This window comes from Mixophyes fleayi, chromosome 1, assembly GCF_038048845.1.
Source record: "Mixophyes fleayi isolate aMixFle1 chromosome 1, aMixFle1.hap1, whole genome shotgun sequence".
Classification (NCBI taxonomy): Eukaryota; Metazoa; Chordata; class Amphibia; order Anura; family Limnodynastidae; genus Mixophyes; species Mixophyes fleayi.
This window is the reverse complement of record NC_134402.1, coordinates 439806325-439833045: the sequence shown is the minus strand read 5'-3', so window position 1 is coordinate 439833045 and position 26721 is coordinate 439806325. Positions and strand designations below refer to the sequence as shown.

The window sequence follows — 26721 nt, the reverse complement described above, 5'->3', positions numbered from 1 at the left end:
ATGGCTTAGAGGCAGGCCTTAGATTAGGCTCCTTAAAGGTCCAGGTTTCAGCCCTTTCGATATTTTTCCATACGAAGTTGGCTGACTTACCAGACATTAGGACTTTTTTCCAAGGAGTTCTCCATATACAGCCTACTTATGTCCCTCCTACAGCTCCATGGGATCTCAACTTGGTTCTGGACATGCTCAAGGGACCCCCCTTCGAGCCTTTGAACAAGGCGGATTTGAGGTGTTTGACCTGGAAGGTCCTCTTTCTTCTGGCTATTGCCTCTGCTTGCAGAGTTTCTGAATTAGGAGCCCTGTCCTGTCGGAAACCTTATTTGGTGTTCCACGAGGACAGAGCGGTGTTAAGAACCCTTCCTTCTTTTGTGCCAAAGGTAGTGTCGGCTTTTCATCTAAACCAGGAAATAATTGTTCCGGTTTTCTCATCCACTTCTCATACGGATCAGCTATCAATGAAAAAGTTGGATGTGGTTAGGGCTCTCCGCATTTATGTTAAAAGAACTTCCCAGATTAGACGGACTGACTCTGTTTGTTCTTTATGACGCTAATAAGAGAGGCTGGCCAGCCTCAAAACAATCCATCGCCAGATGGATTACGTCTACCATTAGGCAAGCTTATATTAAGGCTAACCGTGCTGTGCCGGAAAGACTTACGGCCCATTCCACCAGATCGGTGGGGGCCTCGTCGGCAGCAAGGAATGGAGCTTCTGCAGACCAGCTTTGCAGGGCAGCCACCTGGTCCTCTGTCCACACCTTTACCAAATTTTACCAGTTTAATATATTTGCCTCTGCGGATGCAAATTTTGCTCGTAGTGCTTTACGAGCAGGGCTTTCAGAGTAGTCCCACCCTTAGGGGGCTGCTTTAGAACGTCCCCATGGTAAGCAGTGTCCCCCAGACCGGATGAAGGAGAAAAGAGGATTTATGTACTTACGTTAAATCCGTTTCTCTGATTCCGTCTGGGGGACACCGCGATCCCTCCTTTCTGTTTTTCTTCTGTCTCTTCTTGTGTGACTGCCCTTTTTTATCTTGGGCTTGTTAAAACTAACTGGGCAGGAAGAGGCAGGGGGTTTGTAGAGGGGAGGGGTTTGCCAGCAGTACTAAATTAACTAGTTAGGTGCCAACTCCCAAGCTCCCCTCCACAACCCATGGTAAGCAGTGTCCCCCAGACGGAATCAGAGAAACGGATTTAACGTAAGTACATAAATCCTCTTTTTTGCTCTATTTTGTTTGTGTGTTTAATCGAAATCTATCTATCTTTAAGCAAAGAAAATATTGAGGTTATTATGCCTTCAATCCTGATGGCTTCAAGTTGAGGAATTATTAAAAAGTTTATGGTCCAGGTACTAGTATAATATTGTATATGTAAATATTAAAGTGACATTAAACTTTATAGCATAATTATCCTTTATGAAATAACAGCTCAGCACTTTACAGTAGGGACATAAAAGAAACCAGCCAACAATAACAATAGAGGGCTTGTGGCAGAAAGGCAGAGGACACTGCTAACTAGCTTCGTATGAAAATGATCACACATTATTATTACCCTTTATTTACAACGTGCCAACATATTAGGTAGCGCTGTGCATATTGATGGGATCATAAATCAAATTATACATTGTGCAATGAGATGAAACGGAAGGTAAAGATGGCCCTGCCCATATGAGCTTACAATCTAAGACTTGATACATAAACTAGCGGAATAACAACGGTAGCTAGTGGCGGAGACAGTCAGTGCGGTTTATGTAAGGCAGCTGCGTTATCAGCCTCCAATAATAAAGCAGCTCTTGGTGAATTAGTAGAAATATCAAGACAGTCCGCTGGAAACCATAATTGTCCGTCTCCATTTACTTAATAGAAGGGAAACTGGATGGAATAAGATATTGGTAACGTGTGTAGACCCGCTGCAGTCTGTAAGAGACCTAGGACGTAGGAGAAGACTTATGTGTCGGCAGGATAATGACCCCATACATTCAGCAAAAGTCACAATGAAGTTGCTTAACTACAAAAAACAAAACCGGTGTCGTGGAGTGGTCCTGTCCGAGCCTAAACTCCGTCCCAACAGCAATCTGGGTTTAGTCTTCTGCCCAACTAAGAATTTTATGGCTAGGTTACGGCAGCAGGGTGGCTCAGTGGTTACCACTTCTGCCTGACAGCACTGGGGTCATGAGTTTGATTCCCGACCATGGCCTTATCTGTGTGGAGTTTGTATGTTCTCCCCGTGTATGCGTGGGTTTCCTCCGGGTGCTCCGGTTTCCTCCCACACGCCAAAAACATACTGGTAGGTTAATTGGCTGCTATTAAATTGACCCTAGTCTGTCTGTCTGTGTTAGTCCCTGCCCAGTGGGCAGGGACTGATGTGAGTGAGTTTTCTGTACAGCGCTGCGGAATTAGTGGCGCTATATAAATAAATGGTAATAATAATAGTAATGGGTTACTCAATTATTTGTGGCTATCAATTAAAGCCACAAAGGCCAAAATGTATTCTTAAAATGTAAAAACACATAATTAGAAGGGAAAATCCTGATTCCAAAATTTCTGTCCTTTAAACGGTTACATCAATCTTCGTCTGTAGCAGAGACCCTCGACTGTTAACATATAAATTGTATAATTGTGATAGAAAAATGAAGCAAAGTGAAATTAAAATGGTTAAAACTCAACCTAGGGGTCCTCAATATTTAATAATAACCAGATATTTATTTATTTTTTGTTATGTTTAATAGCTATTATATTCTATGTTGGTTCATATGGGATTAATACTCCTCAATTTTTTTATTAATCCTAGGTTATAAGTCGGCAAGAAATAAATTGAATGCATGAATTAAGTTATGAGCTATCGGTTACTAATTATCACTTATTACAATATCAGAACCTTGTTTGTTGTCTAGTATACCATGTCACATGGGCTCTAGATAGATCCTGCTAGTTAATGACCTTAATACATGCACTGTATGTTTATCATAAAAGGTCTTCAGAACATCTGCAGATCTGGTGGTTTCTAGCAGGAATCTAAATCCAGACTGTTTTAGCTATGTGTTTTTTTATTTAAATACATTATTATTGTTAACGTAGATTTAAAAGGCGCCACAGTGCTCTGCAGTGCCGTACAGTGCATACGTAAAACAGGGACATATACGGTAGACAAAATAAATGCAGACATAAAAACCAAAATTATGGAGGACCCTGCTCATTACAGAGCTTACATTCATAGTGGAAGAGGGCACAGCTGAAACAAGAAGAGCGAGTGTGGCTCAGAGTGGAGATTGGGACAGTTGTGAGGGTGCATTAGTGTGAATAGTGTTACTTGGGATAAGGTCACCTCTTAAAAAAAAAAAAAAGACGGGTTTTCAAAGAATATCTAAAGATTTGAAGGTTGTGGGAAAGTCTGATTGAGCGTGGTAGGGAATTCCATAAGGAGGGAGCAACACGGGAGAAGTCTTGTAGGCAGTAGTGAGATGTGGTTGCCAGATACATGACAAGGTGCAGGTCAGAGGCAGATCTAAGAGGGCGGGAGGGAGAGTATTTTGATAAGAGATTTGACATGTATGCAGGGGTGGTGTTATTGAGGGCTTTGTAGGTAAGGGTGAGTAATTTGTATTTGTTTCTGTAGGACACAGGGAGCCAGTGTAAGGATTCACAAAGTTGTGCAGCAGATGTGGAGCGGTGAGAGAGGAAGATCAGTCTTGCAGCAGCATTTAGGGTGGATTGAAGTGTGGATATATGGGTGTCAGAAATGCCAGATAGCAGGAGGTTGCAGTAGTCAAGACGGGAGATGATGAGAGATTGGTTAAGAGCTTTTGGTAGCATGTTGAGTAAGAAAAGGATGTATTCTGACAATGTTTTTAAGGTGGAATCATCAGAACTGGGAGAGAGTCTGGATGTGAGGAATACAGCAGAGGGCAGAGTCAAATGTGACACCAAGGCAGTGGGCTTGGAAGACTGAGGAAATTGTGATGTCATTGACATGAGGGAGATCTGGGGGCAGGTGGTGACTCTGGCAGGAGGGAAGATAATAAGCTCTGTTTTAGACATATTGAGTTTTACGTAGCGTTGGGACATCCATGTGTAGTTAGCAGAAAGATTGTTGTTTTCACAAGATAGTACAGAAGGAGTGAGGTCAGGGGAAGAGATATAGATTTGGGTGTCATCAGTGTAAAGGTGGTACTGGAGGCAGAATGAGCGAAATAGTGCCCCATGAGAAGAGGTGTACAATGAAAAAAGTAAAGGGCCAAGAACAGAGCCTTGTGGGATCCCAACAGATAGTGGGAGTGGAGGGGAGGATATGCCAGAAGTAGAAACACTAAAAGAGCGGTTTTATAGGTAGGAAGTGAACCAGGAAAGAACTGTGTCAGGAAGGCCAATGGAGTGAAGGGTGTATATGAGAATAGGGTGATCAACAGTGTCAAAAGCAGCAGAGAGGTTCAGGAGAACAAGTATGGAGAAATGACCCTTAGATTTTGCAGTAAGAGTAGATCATTGATCACTTTTGTGACAGCGGTTTCAGTGGAATGTTGGGTGCGGAAGCCTAATTACAGAGAGTGGAGAATGGAATGAGAGGTGAGAAAGTGAGACAGGTGTTTGCCTCTAAACTACTTGAGCGATTAGTGTAGAGAGAAATATATTGGTAGTTGGAGAGAGGAGCTGGATCGATAGATGGTTTCTTTATAATTGGTGAGATGAGCGTATGTTGAAAGGAGTATGGAAATGTGCCAGTGGAGAGAGACGGGTTGAAGAGGTGAGCTAGAGGTGGGCATGCAGTGGAAGAGAGGGAGCTGAGAAGTTGGGAGGGAATGGGGTCGAGTGGACATGTTGTAGGATGAGATGAGTGTAGAGACTTCATCTTCAGTTACTGGAGAAAATGAGTAAAGGGTGGATTGGGGAGTGTAGGTAGAGTGGGTGGAATGAGTGGAAATTGGCATGAGGAAATATTTTGTCGAATGGTGTCTATTTTGTCTTTTGAAATAGGTGGCAAATTCATGGACTTTGATTGAGGAATGGGGAGGAGGTGCAGGTGGGCAGAGAACTGGTTGAAGGTGGCAAAGAGGTGACATGGGTTAGAAGACTAGGTGGATATTAGAGATTTGAAGAATGTTTGTTTGTTTTGCAATTGAAAGGGCAGCGCTGTAAGATGTAAGGATTTATAGTGGAGGAAATCGGGAAAGGAATAAGATTTCTTCCAGTGGCGCTTTTGCAGGTAGCAGGTCTATTTAGTGTGCCTTGGTTGGGGTTTGGATCGTCGGAGACTATATGTAGTAGCTGGAGCTTCATTCTCTTGTGCTGAAGTGAGTGTTTTGTTATAGAAAGAGGCAGCCTGATTAGGACGGGGCAAAGCCGTCATTGGAGAAAATAGTTGTTTTAGTGAAGATGAGAAGTGAATTGGGTTAAGAGTACTTAGGTGTCGTCGTGGACGTCTGTATTTGGGTGCAGGGGGGAGGGCATGAGGTAAGGTGAGGATGAAGGAAAGGAGGTGGTTGTGTTCGGAGAGAGGGCAGGCTAAATTAGAGAAACTTGAGAAGGAGCAGTAGCTGTAGAAGACAAGGTCAAGGGGGTGCCCATCACAGTGGGAGATGAGGTCCTCTGGGGGAGACCAAAGGAGGAAGTAAGTGGAAAGAAGTTTAGTGTCAAAAGAGACAGTGGGATTATCAATGGGACTGATGAAATCACCTAGTATGAGAGTAGGCAGGTCAGTGGATAGGAAATAAGTGAGCCAGGCTGAAAAGTTTTCAAGAAATTGGGAAACTGGACCTGGGGGGCGATAAATGACAGCAACATGAAGGTGGAGAGGATAAAATAGACGGATAGTGTGGACTTCAAAGGAAGAGAATGAGAGTTAGTGATCAGAGGGTATGACTTGGAAGGTACAGCTTGGAGAGAGTAGAATGCCTACTCCACCTCCTTGTCTGTTTCCTGGTCTGGGTGTATTTAAATTAATAATATGTAACTGAAAAAGAAATCTAAACCTACCAGCAGCGACCCTCTTAATTTATGTTTTCGCTCGTACATGCTCTCCTGCAACTTTTACTAAATATCATTCTTCTTCCTGGATCCCATTTGTGCTTTTCCAGCCCAATCTTTATATGATCAGGCAGAGGTGGTTATTGTCAGTGCCCTGGCATATGACTCTGCTGTGTTAGTGTACAATCGTACCCGGAGAGCAGTCATTTGTTGTACTGCATGGAAACCAAAATTACCTGCCCGTATAATGTCATGGCTGAAGATCATTGAAGGACGAGCCAGTAAATTAAAGTCACCTGACAGTGGAAAAACCATTTAAATCAGATGAGTGGACAGGAGAGAGTCTTTCTGAGTGATATGCCAGCATCCAACTAATAATTCCCTGTGAACAGAGCTCTTCTGAGAAGGGTGATGAGGGGTTTTGTACTGTAGTTGGTGGTAGCACGTTCTTTATGTGGGTGTGACCTCTTGTGCTGCTTTGTATATAAGCTGTCCTCACCCCCTGCCCTGACTCCTGTGATTTTAGGCTGGGTGCACACTACAGAAATGTGTTATCTGTAACAATTTTAAAAAACGACTGTCCTGATCAGCAGCCGATCCCTGTGTACACACTATACACGTTTTACATGATTTACCTTCAGATCTTTCATAACCATCGGCTGTTGATTGAGATTCTGTAAACTCTATGGAGATCTGCCTATATTGCTGGTGGTGTGTGCACACACTGCAGGATTGGAGGGAGGTTGTTCCATTACTGAACGAGATTTTTATTTCAGTTTAAAAATGAAAGGAAACAATACGATGAGCTTTGGAACAATAATTGTTCATTGTTGCAGTGTACACACTAGAGATGGTCACTGACCCCCGTGAACTGGTTTTGGATCTGAATTAGTTTCCTGTTTTTGTTTTGGGAAAAACTGCCCTTGTGTATTTTGGTTTTGGATTTTTTAGAAAAATTTCCTAAAATATTCTGAAATCACATATTTTTGCTCTTTTTTGTTCCTACATTATTATTATTAACCTCAATAACACTAATTTCAAGTCATTTGCATTCAATTTTAACCACCTCACAGATCACAATATTATTTTCATACACTTTCAAATAAATACTGCAGCGACCTGGCTGGATGGTAAGCGACAGAGCAATGACACAAACACACGGCAGTTCCTAGCACATCTAGGACACATTGGCACACAGCAGTGGCAGAAAAGAAAAATGGTGCAAGATGGGATTGTCCTTGGGTCCGCACTACCTCCCTCCCACCCACCGTTATTTTGGATCTTAAAAAGGAATGCAAAAATCGCAAGATCAGAGATCCGGCGACATTACAACGTTTTGCCTCGGTTTCGATTCCGAGGGCGCGCGAAAGTACTGAGCCAGCTCGGTACTCAGATCCCCTAAGTTCGGGTGTGTTCGGATCTCGAGGAACCGAGCCTGAGCATCTCTAGTACACACTAATGCGATATCAGACCGAATGGTCATTTTTTGGGTGATTGGTCCAATAATCGTCTGAAACCCCTGTTTGTACCCAGCCTTAGAGAGAAGAACCATATGTTTCACAAGACGTTTCTGTCTGTACTGGATGAACAGGCCTCTGTTGTACAAAATGAGACTGTATAAGAATAACTCAGGGATAACTTAGTCTTGTGTTATTGCTGTTCTGTAGAATCCCAGTGTCTATTATTAGTAATGTTATTAATATTAGTCTCTGATCAGCCCCGTGCTCTTAGCCACAAATCAAGATCAATATGAAAAAAACAACAACATATGCAATGACAAACTAATGTGTTGTACAGTAATTAGATGTGTTCTTTAGCGCTGCAGTGTCCTTCAAACAGAAACCCTTGTATGCAAGGGAAGAAATGCTTTCACCAACGCTGACAGCTTTACTGACAATATCCTCAGTTTCCATAAGCTCTTAGTACATCTGCATGTTTTATTGTTATTTATATATAAATATATGTACACCAACTTGCATTTTACTTGAATCTCCAGAAAGATACTTAGTACCTCTGAATTATTACACTGCGTTACAGTAAACACTTTGTGTATTCAGCAAACTCCATAACGGGTGTCTACGCATGTTACACTTCAGTTTCTGAGGACATCCGCCAGCCCCATGTCTACAATTTGGTGGCTTTAAAACTTCTATGTCACATTGCTTAGGAAGTCTTGTTTTCTAATGATTGTGCTGAGAAATCGGATTTATTTTTATTGTAGTCCCATGTAAATTTTATTTGAAATGTAAATGTCCATAAACGCAGTCATTAAAAGTGTATGTTTAGCCTACATGGAAGTTAACGTGATGAGATGTTGGCTTCCGTTATGGGTCGTCTTGGCTAATTACTGATGGCATATCAATTATAAAAGACACATTAGTTCCTTGAGAAAGCAGCAGGGGGCGCTGCAAGTCTGGTTTGCATGTTGCAGAATTTTGAATTACAAGAGCATATGTCTGATATGGGCATAAAATTGCTGTCGTCTGTGATTCATCAGTTAATTATCTGCAGTTTCAATATTCTTAATTTGAATGATATCTGTGTAACCTAGATATTAATTTTATGTTAGAAGTAGCTCCTATCCCCGGTTCCTAAAACAACCAAGGCTTGAAATTACCAGTATCTGTCTTGCTGTAAATTCCATCAAAGTTTCTGTATAACCTGAGGGGTTCTGGAGACCAGCAATAAGTAAACCGGGGTGTATCATAGTCGTCTTATGGTTTTAAAAAGTATTTAAAAAGTGTAAAACATAAAGCGTGTTTCATTAACAAAAATGGGGCACATTCGGTGCGTGATGTAAGGACTTACAAGGGGTGATCTGACATAACTCCACTGACTATACCAATGTGCATCAATCTGTTCCTTGCAGGTGCGCTGGATCGCTGCGTGATGGGGATCACGGCGGTGGAGATACTAAACGCGTGTGACGAAGCCGTTCCCGCTGCCGTGGATGCGCTCAGCCATTCCGCGGTGAACTTAAAGCAGGCAATGACCCGGCGCAGTCTTGCTGCCCTGAAGACTGTGGCACATCACAAGCTCCAGACCCTCGCCACCAACCTGCTGGCTTCAGAAGCCTCCGATAAAGTAAGTCCTGCTAGTCCTTGTTCTAGTACGTGGGACTGTTAAACCTTCCGTGAACATCCGGGTCACTAAACTGTTTTAGTTTTGTTTTTAGTAAATGTTTATGTTTTAAACTGTTGATTCAATATTCTAAATATATGTGAAATTCTTTGCTCTGATACGTTCGGAAGAGGCAGATAGAACCGGTCCTTATTACACCGTTCTCTCTGATCCCCTTACAAATATCTAAGTCCTGTCCTGCTGAGATTTGTGAGAGGGGTGGGGGGAGCAGTACAGATTCAGGTGATATCATTTACCAAAATACACCCGCTTATAGCATTCTAAAGGTTGGTTTATATAGCAGGAGCAGTTCCTTAGTTCTTTACAAGTTATAATATCACCCTTTTGGTTTTATATACTGGAAGAATTTCAAACCTGTTAAACTAGAATATAATGGGAGTCCTAGACATGGGTTCTCTCTTTAAATTCTCCCTAAACACGTTGGTCTAATAGACATCGCCGTCCCCACTTTTTATTGCTCTGCACATAATCCGTAATAATAAGACGAGCGTGAAAACAAAGCTACAGCTCCTGGATCTATTTTGGCGAGTGCTCACGCAGCCGTTATGTGACTTACGCTTGTCCCAGTTGTAACGACGTAGACTTTATAGTGCAATCAGGGGTTATGGCGGGATAGCTATCGTATCCTGTTTTCCTAGTTGGTGAGTACACTGCGGCCTCGTCCTGCGGTAATTGTTGTCCGGCTTAGTAGGAAAACAGTTGCAAGGGAGAGAAAGCTTTAAAACGATGACTCTGCCAGGGAGATAATCAGATTATGAAAAATGTATGCTGATGGAGTCATTAGGAAGTGTTCGCACGGCCCTCCCATGAAGAGACTGCAGCTTCTCGGAGGGAATGGAGGGTATAATATCGCTCTCTGACAGTGTCCTTGGGCACGGCTAAGCAGATTTATTTGTAGGTGATCACAATATTAGGAACTGTGCAATGTAGATGTGGCCTTTTGTGGAAAGCGACTGTTTGGTGCAACGTTCTCACTTTCCCCCTGTTGTTAGGCTGTCTTTTCACCTTTTCAGAAAAGTGTATTTTGGTCCAGTAATACAATAATTCCCTGCAGACGCTGCCTTTACTGGCACAGTTTGAGCAGCGAGCTCCTGTCCTGTCTTGCAGATGAATAATTTAGTGCTGCAGTTCTCCTATTACCAGGCGGAAGGAAGGAAAGACCAGGCCGGCAGCTACAGCTTCTTCCTTGTTAAGTTGTTGGTTCTATTTCTTCCCCTTTCTCACCCGATTAACCCTTTGCCAGCCACGTCACACTCTTCTTCATTGAGGCCATTGCCAAAGGTGTCTTTAAATGGGGAAAAGTTATGTTTATGTGCTGGGTATATATACTGGTAAGTCTTGGCTCCCAGATCTGCCAACATATTATCCTGTAATGCCCATTGTAGCTTATCTAAAGCATGGCAAGGTACAGCCACCATAATGTGTGTAATATTTAAGTGGCGTTACTGTTGCTTCCTATAGTAAGGCCCTGGAATATCTACCTCATAGCCGATTTCAATGAATTTATTTTCTTTCCCATCTAGTGGTATATTTACGCACAGCTGGCTTTGTATGGAACATGTAGTGGATGAAACTACTTTGTCCATTTACACGAGCAGAAAATTCACACATGCGTCCACTTACTACATGATTCTGAAATATCGGTATTTATTTTTAAAGCCATTTAAAACGGTAATAAGTTGCATGTATAACAATTGTATCTGTTCTACAAAAACTGGGTGACCGGAGATATATGAAATAATGTACTCTTCAGCTATTTTGGAATAAAGAAAAACGCGTTTCGTCATTGTACAGAGTTGCTGGTTCTGTTTGCGTAGCTGATGACATTGGAACCAAGGGAGGAGGTTCTGGAGTAAGTCTGCTTGTTGTATGGGTGAAGCTGATGGACCAGGAGGGCTGCGCCTTGGACTGCTGGTTTTTGATTTATAATAATGTTGCAGATTACTTGCGGACAATCTTTATACTGTAGAGCAACTGCATTTAAGTAAAAGAAAAGAATCCTACTTTGGTTACTGTGTGAAATTAACATTGCACAGTTGCGAACGGTTTGTGGGTGCGGCCTTTACAGGGTCTAGAGGGGAGTAGGATTTGGTCTGAGGGGTTGGGTACCTTATCCCGATGACGAAAATGCAGACATGGGATCCTCCGACAGGATGGCACCGAAGGAGTAATGGCCGACAGAGTGCTAATACTGACTGCTTCAAAAACTGACGTCCAACAATTCAGACGAATGAAGATCTGGGCAACCTCCAATGATGTCACTTTAAAGGGCCACATTTGCGCTGTTAAGCTGCTAATTTAAGGAGGCACTGACTGTACACTGTTATAGGCTTTGTAAAGTACATTGTGCAGCCTTATCCGCCTTAAATTAGAAGCTGTCGGTATTGCCACTCTGTTGTCCTTTACACCTTCTGTGTTATCCTGTCGGGGGATCCGATGTCGGCGTTAATAAATACCACCGGGTCTGAGGGCCCTGCGCCTCTTCTTGCAGTTTTATGGTTGAGCCTTGCAGATGGGACTGCTGCACGCTGATCTCCCAGCACTTTGCATTCACAGTTCTCTCAACACTTTTCTTACTGCAAACAGTGTGCGATGTGATGAGCATTTAGTTGTTCCATATTTACAGCATAGAGATTGGGGAAGAAACAGGTTATTTTTGCTCCATCTAAAACATGCCCCCTCCCTTCCAGTGCCTGTTATTTGTAAATGTTTACTCAGTAGATTTGCTTAGGAAACTAATATGATGTGGAAGAGCTGATCTTCTGCAGCCCGTAGGTGATCGATGCATTTCATATAGTCCCTACAGATTGCAGGTTAGAAAGCTAGTAGATGTGCTTGTACTCCGGTCCTCTCTCTGTGCCAAACCCCTATTGTAAAGCTTTTGGTTAGGGCCTGATTAAGAATTCCGGATGCCATAGGCTAATTGTACCCCCTCGTCTTTCAGGCCAGAATAATATGTGTCTGGTAAATACAAACTCATCCTTAATTTAAAATCTGCCTTCTTTCGCCCATCCCAACCACCAGTGGTTCCATTTGGCTTTTTAAAAGGGTCACAGCAATCTGTGTCACATTTCTTTTTCATTAACATGAGAACTGTATAGTGGAGCGGAAACATGAACGAGTGCTATTGAGGGTGGAGGGGGGCTGTTGTGTGTGTCTGTCATCGCCTTTGTCTCTCCTACTCGCTTATTCTCAAATTCCCGCCCAAGAATAACTATTCTCTTTTAAAATTGATTTGCTTCCATGTTGCATCTCCATAAATGTTGCACCCCCTATAAACAGACAATAATTCTGGTCTAACAACTTGCACACATGAAAAGTTTTTGCCCCAGACTGTGTACCCCCTAATGACACACTTTTTGAGACCACTGTTTGTCTATACCATGTAGTTATAATTTGTGTTTTTATAAAGCATATTGCAAAGATAATAACTCACACACTTTAACCCCCGTCACCCTTCTCCGCCCCGCAAGGGCAATTTAATATAAAATGTCAATTTAACCTAATTTGAAGGTTGTTAATTTGAAAGAGCATCTAGTAACTTTCACAAATGTAGATGATTAAGTTCCATTATCGGGATACATGTTAAAGTGATGGAAGTTGTATGCAAAGTATTTTTAGGTCCGTGTTTAACTAAGTTTGTTTTGCGGAACGCAAATTGAAAACGTTCTTGTTTTCATATTGATCTGCTGTGTTCAGGGATCTTTACTTGTCACCGATAGAGAATTTCGGCACTTGCACTTCTGATATTAATAACACATTAGCTACACACAACTCCAAGTTTTCTCTCTGCCAAGATCTATGTAGTTCCTCCTTGGACTGGTGGCCTTTGGGACAATTACAGGCTGAGGCTATATTTCAGTGATTTGTTTTATGTGACTTTTTGCATAAAATATATAATTATGTTGAAATAAATGACTTACATTTTACATGCTTTTTAAACGGACCTAAAATTACAGTGAATAAAGGTGAAAGTGTTGGTTCAACTAGTTAATTACTGTAAGTGTTTGCGAACATTCAGAACCTATAATCTAATTGACGTTGTGTGGGATGATCTGTGCAACAGTTAAAGATTTCATGTTAATCTGCAGTAGATCAAACTGTCCACATATTTGTTCAATGGACTATTGACTCCGATATACCCACTCATGAGCCACTTAAAGCTATCCAAACATGGCAGAGGTCATCTGTATAGCTTTTTTTCAATGTCGCTGGGCTGCAATAATATCTGTTGCTCTATTATAAATAAATTAATGTGCAGTGATTTATGTCTTAGGGCAGCGTTTCCCAAACCCAGTCCTCAAGGACCCCTAACAGTGCAGGTTTTCCATATCTCCTTGCAGGAGCACAGGTGTAATCATTACTGACTGATACATTGTAACAGATCCACAGGTGGTTCTAATTATTTCACTTGTCACCCAGGAAACCTGCACTGTTAGGGGTCTGTGAGGACTGGGTTTGGGAAACAATGTCTTAGAGCATCTGAAAAATATGGACACACATGACGACTACTATTCCATAAGACAGAGTAAAGTGTTAACTTGACAATAGTTACTGATAGACTTTAGAACTTGTGTTTTGGGACCAATATGTAGCGGCTGCAAGATAAAAGGGCGGGAGAGAGGGGTAGAACGCTGCGCTGGTCTCCGTACATTGGATTTTGTTTTGTAGCAGCTTCAGGACTTTTTTCAAATGCAGATAAAGATGGGTCCAGCGGTGGGATTCCTAGTATATAGATATGGGGAAAAAAATATTATTGTAAAGTCATTATCATTTGTATTACAAATTAACAAATATATATGGGGTGTGGATATTTTTCAATAAGATAATAGTTAGGGTTGGTGTCATGATACGTACATAACAAAAGCCCGTCAGGCAGCTGTTGTTGTGTGAGCGCACTTCAACGGAATGAAAGGAAACCTTTGCTCTTATGATCATTGTGAAAACACAAATTACTGGAGACACCATATCAAGTTAAATAATGGTCATTTCCCCCCTCCTTGTCTCTCATAAAGCTGAAAGAAGGCAGCACTGACCTTTTCCTCCACTCTCTCCGTCTTGGGCTGATTGACTTGATCTTTCTTGCCCTATGGTCATGGGCTGGGATTGCCTTTTCCTGCAGCCTGGCTGGACCTTTTTGCCCAGATTCTTGCTCTGAATTGAAATTGTTTTGTAGTAGTGCACACTTGGCTGATAACAGAAGGTTTGTATGTCAAGTTAAGGGTATTGCAGAGGATGTGCCTCCTTGCCAAAATGTGCAAAGGGCGGACACAGGACCATGTTTTATACATTTCTTGTGCTTAGATATGTACTTTCCTGCAGATGGTTGCCTGTTTATGTCTTATTAAAGGGTATTGTATGACTGGGTGTATATGTACATGTATGGAGCACTCCGTAGTGCATTAAAACCAACGCACTAAACGTGCACCGTACATTTCATAAAACAATTAGAAGCTATTGCAGAACAACATCAGAATATTCATTCAGCTAAACATGAAGTGTACGATACCGCAGAGCTTTTCTCTTTCAGCTGTCGGGCCATGACCCTACGCGTTTCATCATCTGGACTTCATGAAAGGACTGGCCTGACTCATCCAGATTTAAATACATGTGAGCGTCCAATGAGAATTTGTAGGTGAGTATCTTGTAATCCAATCAAAAATCTCTTGTAGACAATATAGAGAAGAAATGTTTCCCCAAATACAACAAACGATCAGAGGTGTATATTTAAGTTGTAGTATCGTATTGTCTGAAATTATATTGTAAATATCAGCTCACCAAGATCAACATTTAATATCTTTTTAATGGCTTTATTTGTTATTTATCAGGGCCCTTCTGATATTGGGGAATGTCACAGGGATTTCTGAGTGCAAATGCAGAAGAGTACTTTGACATTTAACACACAAGGTTCTCTTTTAAACACTGTGTGCGATGATCATAGGTCCAGAAACCAATCTGTATGGCTCCTGCCCCCACTGTTGGATCTCCTAGCTATCACTGGCACTGGAGATACCCTCGCATTAAAGAATGATGTAGATCGGGCCTGTCCAACCTGCGGCCCTCCAGGTGTCGTGAAACTACAAGCCCCAGCATGCTTTGCCAGTAGACAACCTGTTGATAGCTGGAAGGGCATGCTGGGACTTGTAGTTTCACAACATCTGGAGGGCCGCAGGTTGGACAGGCCTGATGTAGATGTTATTTAGCCCTAATGTACAGGAAATGAAGGTCTGCTTATGTCTTGTTCCACACTGAACGCAATGTGAGCAAACAGTTGAAATAATAAAGCAGGCATGGGGTCGTTAACCATGTTGCTACTTGCGCACCTCTGTGACTCCCACAAGTGGCGCTGTCAGCAATTCCCTGCGTTCTGCTTTGATGCAGACTCCCAGAGCCTTCAGTGATTTTAGAATGGTTTGATCCTACCTCGTTCTGTGATGGTGTGTACAAGATCTGTCAGTGTACTTGTCTGAGCAAGTCCTATGGGTTGTTTTTTTAAAATATATTTTAAATGTGACCCTAAAATTTGAGATTGCTTTAAAAGGGAACTAAATGATTAATTACTTTTTAAAGCATTTATTTTTTTCCCTTCTGTTTATTATTATTATTATTTGTAATTTGGTGGTAATTGTGTAATTGGAAAGTGAAATTGGGAAAGAGGTGATCTAGCCTAATTAACTATTTTTTTTTAGTGGCCACAACTTCATTACCTATTTAATTATTCGATCTATATGTTACACTTCTTTCTGTGAAACGGCTGCCTCTTCTCAAGGTTGTCTGTTTGAGTGAGATGTGAAAACGGCTCAGTGTATAGTCACCACCAGCAGGGGGCAGCAAATGTCTTTGTTCTTGTTCGTACTGGCGTTGCATGTTTCTGCAGAGCTTGTATTGTCCTTTTTGGAACATTTTCTCTCTCACTACTTGTAATGTTTTTGTCTTTTTTGAGATTATTACACACACACAAAACAGTATCACTCTGGAAATTGGTTAATAACATCACCTACTATACTATGCTGGGAGTGGATTGAGGTTCAGTGGTGTTTGGAAAAAATATTTATTTAATATAAATATATTAAAATATTTATTCTACTATACAAAGGATTAAAAAACAAAACAAAATTGTACTTGCCATGTATGCACCATTTATAGGGGTAAATTACTGCAGCTGTACCATGAGCCCTCTTTTGACTGTAGACCGATCGAAGTACGTCCTCCGTGAGCCTCCAATTTTATGCAGCAAATTACATTTTAAATTCCATGTTTACTTGTGGGGATTTCACTTAATGTCCCATCAGTTTCATTGTAATTTGTTACTGCAAATTATGAGCCTTCCACATTAATCTAATATTACTATAGTTCATAAATTGGGAACATTTATGGAAACTGGTGCAGAGGAAACAATTTCCCATAGCAACAAATCAGATGTTTGCTTTTATTTTATAAATTAGAAAACTGGCACTAATTAGTTTCTCCGGGCAGCACCACCTTTTTTAGTTACACCAGTTTTAAAGGTCCCCTAATTAAAGGTACTGAGTGGTAATTGCGTGGTAAGTATTCTGGCCAAATACACATTGTAATGACAGCTAAAATCTGTTGTTGTTTTTTTTATTGTTTTTTTTTATAAATGTGCTTCTGATTTATCGATTACTGTTAATCCTGCTGCCTATGGGCCAATCCTGCTGCCCGCCTACACAAGTCGGCTGATTTGGTCATTCAGGGGAACGGATTTACTGGCATGCCCAATAATGATCAATTTGTCATTGATTATGGTGAATTGGTGCCACGCTCTTTAATTTTATGGCCAGTTGCCCAATCTTATCATTGATATTGCAACTTTTTTGATCAGCAGTATAAGACTAAAATAGTTTAAGGCAAAACCATGCTAGTTTCAATCAGTAAATAACAAACAAAAGTACGAGCTTATAATCAAATAGAAAAAAGCATAAAAAAGTGTTGTGGATGTCATACATTTAATAGCTAATTAAAAAAGATGAAGTAAGTCACAAACTTTCATCGTTCTGTGGTTTGGGCAAAGATCTTACGAAAGATGCTGAAATACAGGACAGTGGAGGAGTTCTAGGAAACGTTCAGAATATGTTACTTTTATATTTGCTAAAATGTACTTACTAGTACACTTCTCTTTCTTGTTACATAGTAACATAGTTGATGAGGTTGAAAAAAGACACCAGTCCATCAAGTTCAACCTATTTTGGATCTCTTGAGATCCTGCACTTATATTTGAAATTAATCCAGAGTAAGCAACTGCCAATCTGTTTCAATTTTGAAAATCCCCCCAGACCCAATATTGCAGTCCTATTTTTACCCTATATCCACTACTATCCTTTATTTTAAATTAACGGTCATATCCCTGGATACACCTTTCCGCTAAAAAATTGTCTAACCCTTTCTTAAACATATCTATTGAATCTGCCATCACAATCTTCCCTGGCAATGAATTCCATATCTTGACTGCCCTTACTGTAAAGAACCCCTTCCTTAGCTGGTTGTGAAATTTCCTCTCCTCTAACCTAAATGAAATGTACAATTTATAGGTATTAATAACTCTTATGTGCTATAGATTCATTGTGAAAACGTCCAATAGTAACAGACAACAAACCTTTTGCTTATAAAACCCATATTATTGTTGCAAACCTATACTTGTGAACCTTTCATGCTCTTGTATAGCTTTATCGTGCCAGTTTCCGGAATGCATACAATGCATTTTTAGTTAAAAAAAAAATCATATAATATAGTAATATTTGCATCTGTCTTGCAAACATGATTTATCTACTGTGTAAAGTGGTTTATTCTGATTTGTGAATTCAGTTGAGGATCCTACAATTACATAAATTGACTCTACTAAACTTTTTTATGGCAGGTTTATGTTTTTTCTGTATTTGTATGATTTTATGGGAAACTGAAATTTAAAATTTTTGGGAAGTGACACAAGTGTATGGGTTAGGTGGCGATCTAGGTAAGTGCTAGGTGCACAGAAGTGTTGAATGATCCGATCACAGATCTTCTTTCTTTCTGAACAAAGGAATAAAATGGACTTCGCGCTATTAGTCACATTACAATCTTTTGTTAGACATGTTGGGCCTGATTTCATTAAGGAAAGTAAGCAAAAAAAAATGAGTAAAGGTTCTCTTTAACAAAACCATGTTACAATGTAAAGGGTGCATATTAGTTTATTTTGCACATAAGTTAAATACTGGCTGCTTTTTCATGTAGCACATAAATACTTGATATAACTTTATATTTACACTGAAATTTAAAGTTGATCTAGGACATGTCCAACCCCAACTATAAATCTGTCCTCACATTTTACATTTTGCTCCCGTTCCAATGTAACATGGTTTTGCCAAGGTGCAAAGTTACTCTTTTTTTTTTTTTTTTTCCTTTTCCTTTTCTTTTTCTCTACTTTACTTTCCTTAATGAATCAGGCCCGTTAAGTCCTCATTGAATACACTTAATTATCTTTTTAAATCTAAAAAAATATTTGCAGATCGAGCGTTACTTATGCCAAACACTTTGACATTATATATTTAGATGTAGGCATGTACCTCGTTGTATATAGTAATGTGAGGGCGGCTCTGGGTGTTAAATATATTACTCTGCGCACTCTCATTATAAGAGCCAACTTTATATCAACAAACTCTGTCACACCTTGTTTCTCTAACCATAATTTGGAGGCATTCTCCCCCTTGTTAAATACGTAAATTGTGTACGCAGCTTCTGATTGGACAAAAACAGTGGCCTGTTTATCTAAGCACTGGTGTCCTATCTGCATGAACATCTGTCATGGGGCGGGACACTGGTAGTGCTGCAGGACCCTCCGTTACATTCCGGGATCGGGTGGAGCCTCACAGTAGCTGCTATTTACAATTTTGTTTCCGTCCCACAGGTCCTTAAGTCATTTGGTTGCAACACGCTGCCAGGTCATTCTTGTGCTCCATATTCCCCATAGTGACTGCACCTACAATTCTAATGCACAACCAATAACTGGATATCTTGAAAGAAAAGAGCGAGCAACAAGTTGGAAATCAAAATCAATTTAACCTTTTAACAGTAGCTTTGGCCTTTTATTCTAAGCTGTCGGTACATAGTGAGAACACAATACATTGAATGTATAGGAGGTCACGGGTTAATTTGCCGGTTAGCACTTTGGCCTAATATTTAATTTACTTCGGGATCACCCCAAGGTCTTTATGTTCACAGGGTCACAGAAGATGGGCTATAGACTTATATTTATCTGTCTAGTTTTAGGGGCAGGTACTAAAAAAAAAAAAAAAAAATGTCCAACTTCTTATAAAGGAAATCCCTGTTTTTGCTGTTTTTTTTTTTTAGGTGCATTTGAGAGAAGTCAGAGCGCCTATTGCACTCGTTTTTCAAAACAGACTACACAGTGACATGCAGGAGATCAAGTGGGCGGGGCTAATACAACCTGCAGCCAGTTAGATCATTAGACTGTGAACAGCAGCACAGAGTGAGTCAGGTCAGCTAACGCCTGCATGTCCGAGGCTCGCCAGGTTTGAGGTGGAAAGGGCTGCAGCCAATCTGAGTGCCGAAATAATAATAAAAACAGCGTGACGTAGTGTTGTAACGTTCCTGTCACACTGCTGCTGGACCATTGTGGTGTTACAGGCACGTCTATATGAAAAGAAGTTCAAAATTAATTAATTAAAATTAACCTGTATAGGACACTGATATTACAGGACGTATTGTAATGACTGCTACACTATGTTTGACCTGGAGCAGGACAACTCCTCCAGTGCGATGCTACAACAAAGATAAGTGAAGAAAATGTTCTAGTTTGGTGAAATGGCACGAGGTATTTATGGTTATCTGTGTTGAGGACGGGTGTCGAGTTTCAGTGTCCTCATTGATATTTTATATTTTTATTTTATATCGAGACCTTCACACGGTAATTGGCAAAATCTAATAAGACTACAAACCTTCTTTACAATTCTGCTTGTCCGATGTTGCTGATTCTTTATGGGTCTTCCGCTACTAATACTGTTATAAATAAGGACAAACCCCGGACACACTCTGCCCCCCCCCCCCTGTAATGTAAGACACTGTCTCAATAAAACAATGTCAATTAAAATTTCCCACCGTGGAGGTTAGGTACGGATATGACATCCTTGACGTGAGTGGCATGTAGAGCTCAAGGATGAGATATACGGAGGGACAAGGGAGTTTACTTGTGAGAAACAATTATTTTCTCTTCATTCTAGAAGTTTGTAGCAAGTAACATGTTTTCCACTGTCGGTCAGTTCCAGGTACACTGATGACAAGATGTGTACATTGAACAGAGAGGGGGGGGGGGGGGGGAGAGTTAGGCCTAGATGCCAGCTTTAAATATTATTCTTTGGGGCATATTCTATTGTTGGCGTTACAGCCAAAATTCTCGCGGCGTGCGCACTATTACTGTCATTACGGTAATAGTGTGCATAAATACCGGTATTACGGTACTTTTCTCGCTGGATTTCAGCTCGCGGGTCAGGAAGCTGTGAGCTAAAATCCAGCTTACTATTACCGTAATACTGGTAATAGTTTTTCCGCGGCGGAAACTGCGGACAATTAAATATGCCCCTTTGGATAGAGAATTAAACTTAAAATGCAATTTACTTTGTTTCTAATTGCTACAAGAGGTATATATATTCAGCGCATAAGTGACACAAATATCTGAAATTACTACCAATAAAATATATCGGTGATGTCACTTGTCACATGACTGACTTGTTGGATAGCGCAACTCTCGCTGCCGGTTACACAGGTATTCATACAAGCAGCTTGTTTTATATCTCATATAATCTGTCTCTTTAACTGCTGTAAACTAAAACTGACATTAAATGTCCTCAGAATTCATTGGTCTGTGTAACATCTATCAGAATGAATCATATTTTAAATAATGTGGCATTTTTTCCTTTTGTATAGAAAGCATTTGGCTGATAAATATATTCATATACAGAAGTGGAAATCCAAACTATAAAATAGAAAATTCTTTTACATAACTAATATATGTAGAATGATCACAGTACAGATGATAATAGTTTCTTGTACTTGGTGAGAACATCTCTTATATATTCAGATTTCAAAATAGTGAAGGAAAATCTTAAGTAAAATTGTTATTATCCATGTTAAGTGGAGGCTCACAATGTGTATATAAGATATAAAGTACATCGCTGTTATTGCAGATGTGAGCTTACACTCCTCATTGTACTATTATAGTGCTGTGCAGGCTGTTAGTCTGCACTCTTCATAGATGTAATAAAAACCTTTCATTTGTGAGACCGAAATCATATTTTGTTCCGTGGAAGTGATTTGGGGCTAAAATACAATTTAAAAATCTCAATGTTAATTCTTTACTGTTTTTCTGTAAAAATATGACTTAGATATTTTGTTAATGAGCAGCCTTATGAAAAATTAAAAACATTCTGTAGATATCAAAAATAATTGTATCATTTATAAGTTCTTTTGCTATAAATATTTAAATTATTTACTTACTAAAATGTCTTTTAGAACGATATAAAAAAATACATGGCAAGATTATTTTTGAGGCTAACTTATATTTATTAATATTGAACTTCGATAAGACACATCTTCTATACGAAAATGTTTTTCGTATGACCCGCGGCACATGCGAGGCTGGGTTCTAGTTTTAAATTTGATGCCTGACCGTTCCTCTTGTGCAGTAACCTCCATCACCAGCCCAACATTTCTCCTTCTGGTACACAGGTAACCTAAAGCGGGCAGATTCCACCTGGAGATAGCTCTCCGTAACCGGCTAATGTATGCAGCTTACAGGATCTGGCCTGGTTACACTTGGGTCTCTGTCTACCGCTCCACGCTAGTGTTGAGTACGGATCGATAGACTCCTGGTCCTCTCAGGAATACTATATCAGCTCGTTAGGGGTAAGCATGCTGCTAGCGCAAAAAGCTCCGGGCCAAGCTAAACCACAGAAGGTGAAGAGCCGCAAACGGCATCAGACATTGACCTCCTGGTCTGTGACTCCAGAGTATTCTGGTTTTTTTAGGTCTTGTATTTTGGTTTTTAATGACTTTGTGTTTTTGTGCTTTTATTTTTAATGGTCAATTTGTTTGCCGGTACATCCATTTATGAAGTCTTGTAGATGTTTGTTTATAGTTCGTGTTGCTTTTTATTTATTGTTTCAAGTGTTCTTATTTTTATTTTGAGATGATTTGTGTAGTCCTTGATTTTGTGTTTGGGTGTATCTGCACTTTCACATTTTGTGGATTTACAATGAAATTAAAGCCAAGGCTTATTTGATATTAAATTGCTAATATTAGTGGTAAAACATAGATTACACATTCTTACCTTCCCTTGTTTCTCAAAAAAGAAAAAAGGTGTAAATGGTGTGGGAGACCTATGAAGGTTACCCGAGGAAGAGTTTGATATAGATTGCACATATTTGGAGAGAATAACCCAATTGCTAGAGCTAGTTCTCAATTACCCGTATAACGCACCATTACTCTGAATGGGAATATTTATTGTAATGAAATGAGCAAGCCGTAAAAGTTTGACCTAAGCATCTCTCAAACACAGATCTAACTGAGCGTTCAGAAGCAATAATGTAACAGTGTTCTGTTGTTCATCAACATTTTGTTTTGTACATTTCTGTCTTATACACAATTATACAAGTTGAGTTAAAAAGTATTATTATTTTAGAATGCACTTTTGTATATGGTTCTATTGTATCAAAGAGAGATTATGCCAAGATAAGAAATATCTCTTGTGCCAGACATTCTAGAAGGCTGCCACTCTAAGGGGTGTACATAACTTATCAACAAATGTTATATATCTATCCCTCCAACCCTTCACCGGAATGAATACATCGAGGTATAAAATCGTAGAGCAGACAGTAGTTCACTAATACTAAGTAAATGACCTCTGGCACAGAGAGTTACTGGTACAATAAGGAATGAGACTACAATGTAGCTATGAGGCACTTTTAGGATTACAGCTCGCTGTGTGTAGTTATACAGATGTTTCACAGCTCTATCATTGCTGTCCAGTCACTGCTGAGGTTTGCATTACAAGGTGCTCGTTCATTGCACTGACTCTCTCAGACCCGGCCTCTGATTTTCATTTAATTCTTTTCAAAACGATTGTTCACTACCAGGGTTGAATTTCCTTTGTCACAAGATTCCGCGTCGTTTCATAAATAATTAGTTGTGCGGATTGTAAAACGACTGCATTTTTAACACTTATACATTTTTAACAAGAGCAAAATCGCATAACAAAAGAGAATAGCTCCCCCCTCCCCTCCGGATTATTTATTTTCTCACTATTGAGTTTTTCACCTGACTTGTACCCCCTGGTAAATCACTGCTTCAAAATAAGTTAGTAATTCAGAGTTAATACTATTATTAATACATAATATCCGTTTTATTATGTCTCTAGTTTCCCCTTGATTACATTTTACCAATATTGGGCCCAATTCACGTCCAGACATTTAACCCTTTGAGCGCCACATCTTGCGTAAAATAGCGCTGCACACTCATGGAACCGGACCTGATTCCATGAGTGTCGTTGACTGCAATTCATGTCCTAGCGTAAATTAGACTTGCACTATACTTATATGGTTTATAGTGTTTAGAGTTAATTTTATTTTTTAATATACATTTTTTTTTTCCTATGCTTTCTGAAGATAACATTTTTTACACATTTGCATGTGCCTATCCTGCACTGTTCTGTCTGTTAATGTACAGCAAGTAACATGTAGGCAGAGCGTACTTATACCCAGATTTAAGTCGAAACACATTTTGACATCCGCTTGGACTTGTGTATGGTCGGAACTACTCAGGATCTGTGGTTTTTGTTGTTGTTCTTTTTAATTGCAACTTGCGTGCAAATTGAGTTTATATTTGACTTAGGCCCAGTATGTTTAATGTGTAAGCAAATGGAAATCAATTTGCTTTATATTAAACGCACATTATATTGCTATTAAATATTTTCATGTACTGATGATTTCTGTTCACACTTTTTTTTTTCCCTTTATTTAACGAGATATTTAACTCTCAGAGATACTTAATATGCTGCTGGATGTTTGCTAAGGAGAGACGGGTACCACTGTGCTCTTCAGATGGTGAAATGTTGGCACACGTTATTCCAGTTGTCGACGTGCCATCCGCGTTCAGGTGGGGTGCACTTACTTTACTACGTCCAGGGAAGCGCCTGCCCGGACTCTCCCATATTCAGGTCTTCTGAGGATCCCCGAGATTTAACAACGTGCAATTTCTAAATGCAGCTTTTTCAGCCGTTTGTCTGGTTCTTAAATACCATCTTACTGTAAATCATAATGCATCTCTGCCTCTTTGTCAGTACCAAGCAACTTAGCATACAATATTAATCAAACAGGGAGGGCCGTTGTTTTAACCTCTGCGGCGCTGAACAGAATATTCCTCTCTCCCGTCACATAGACGAAGCATTTTTCACTCTTCTGCAGCCTTTGTAGAAGGGAAAGGTTTTTTTTTTTTTTTTTTTTTTATATACAATTACTGCAAACCCCGAGGTTGGCAACACCCTTTGTTTACCGCCTCCTCCTTCCCAGCTGCTGCGTTCTGTCCTGTAGTGCAGCTTATAAAAGGCACCGGGGTCAGCACTAACCTAGGCTCTGTGCATTAGGGTTGTTGCCTTTCCCGTGTCTGTGCTAAGCTGCTTTTTCTGCTTGAGTTGTAACGGCTGTGCTCTTTGTACTGCTCTATCTAGAGTCTCTCGGGCTCCTTGCTACATTTCCAAGCTAATGTATCGCTTTTATGCCACGTAGTGTATAAGAGAGCTGGTGGAAAAGTGGACTATTAATAATAATAATAATAATAATATATACAAGTGCTGATGGATTTATAAACTCCTGATTTATAGATATTATTTACAGAAGTTCTGATGTCATCACTTCCATGTTCATTAGGAACACTTCTGTGTTATAAGGAATAATGCTTCTGCTACTGATTTAAAATGTTTATGCATATTAGAAGTAATCTCCAATTGTCTGTCTGTGCCCTTTAGACAAGCTCTATAGTACAAGAACTCCGTAGTGACTTTCAATATTTATATCGTTTTCAATAGTGAGTTCATTTTCTCGTATAGTATTTATAAAGCCTCAATATATTCTGCAGCGGTGTACAGGGATAAAACACACACACACACACACACACACACTGCCTACAGTACAGAAACGTAACTTGAGGCTAATGGAGTGAGGGGCCTTCTTGCAAGAGGTCTGATAGTGACATTAGGAAAGGTTTAGTTAAAAAATAAAGGCATATATTTTAGGTTGACCCTATAAACATTTTTTTTAAAAACTCCATATTGAGAATATTATGTTATACAACAACTTATGAAAAGTTTAATTGCAAAATTGAAAAAAACAACAACAATTCACCAGACAAAACAAGACTGTTCTAATAAATTGATAATACACACAGCTGTGGAGGTATATTGTACATGTATTTCATGTAACAGAGTTCTGGAGAAAGTAATCATATTTATTATTGCTATATATCTTATATTTTTACATGGGTACATTAGATGGCCTACTTTTTTTGTTTTGTGTGTATTGTCACTTTTTATGTGCTTTCGTTGACCCTCTATCTGCATCGATCCTGATAACTGTGTATCCTTCAGCCTTGTCCTGACGTGACAGATTGTTCGTTCGTCTCATCTGATTGTTAAAGGGAACTGTAAACTTTCTTTTTAAGTTGTTCCAAACTTTTACTTTTCTGTACGTTTTATTCTGTTTAAGCCATAAATAAATGATATGATGATTTTTATTTATTTGCGAACAAAAATAGCTAAAGAAATGTAAAGGTGTAATATCTTCAGTGTTAGCTGTAGGGGACATCATTGCAAACTTTCAAGGCCCTTCATTTTGGCCATAGAGCATTGAAAGCTTGTAGTCTAGTCCCAAGCTTACCCTTGGGAGACATGTGCCGATCCACTTCTTGTCACTAAACTACTCCCTATTTCTCTCTTAACCTTAACTTCCAAACTACTTGAGCGGCTTGTGTACAACCACCTATCTTGCTTGTTCTGACCCTTTTATTGACTCAGCAGTTTATCTCCTGTCCCCAACATACCACTGAGACCCCCCCCTCCCCATCCCTGTATCCCCATTATCTGTTGTGGATCCACAAGGCTCTGTTCTAAGCCCTCTGACTTTATCAGTGTACATCTCTTCTATTTGTACATCTCCTTGACTTTGTCCTCTACTTTGCTCCTCACATCCAGTATCTTCGCAGTCTTATTGCCTTCACCTCCACAATAATGTAAGAATGTCCTTTTCTTACCAAAGACGCAAACAAACTTTTCCCTCCACCCCCTGCCTTGCCAACTGCACCCTCCTTCTCTGGTCTTTAACTCTCCTCACCCCTATCCTTTCTTCACTCCATCCTAAACTCTACGGCAAGACTAATCTTTTCTTCTAGCTGCCCCATATCTGCTGGACCACTCTTCACATCCCTACACTGGCTCATTATATCTTCATCATTACTCACCCTCACCTATAAGGCCTCAACACCACCACCCCTTCATACATCTCAAATCTCGTCTGTCAATACTCTCCCTGATGCTGTTTTAGATCATGCCTCTGACCAGTGTTTCCC

The 26721-nt window shown here is 40.0% G+C and overlaps 1 protein-coding gene across 3 annotated transcripts in view; it reads left to right on the top strand.

The window, feature by feature from the left end:
- WDR7 (WD repeat domain 7) overlaps positions 1–26721 on the top strand; it is a 275561-nt gene that overhangs the window by 48070 nt on the left and 200770 nt on the right. For all 3 annotated transcript variants that reach the window (XM_075184972.1, XM_075184981.1, XM_075184988.1), the window contains exon 14: positions 8825–9039. In XM_075184972.1, coding sequence (XP_075041073.1) covers positions 8825–9039 — 215 coding nt within the window. The remainder of the gene's footprint in view (positions 1–8824; positions 9040–26721) is intronic.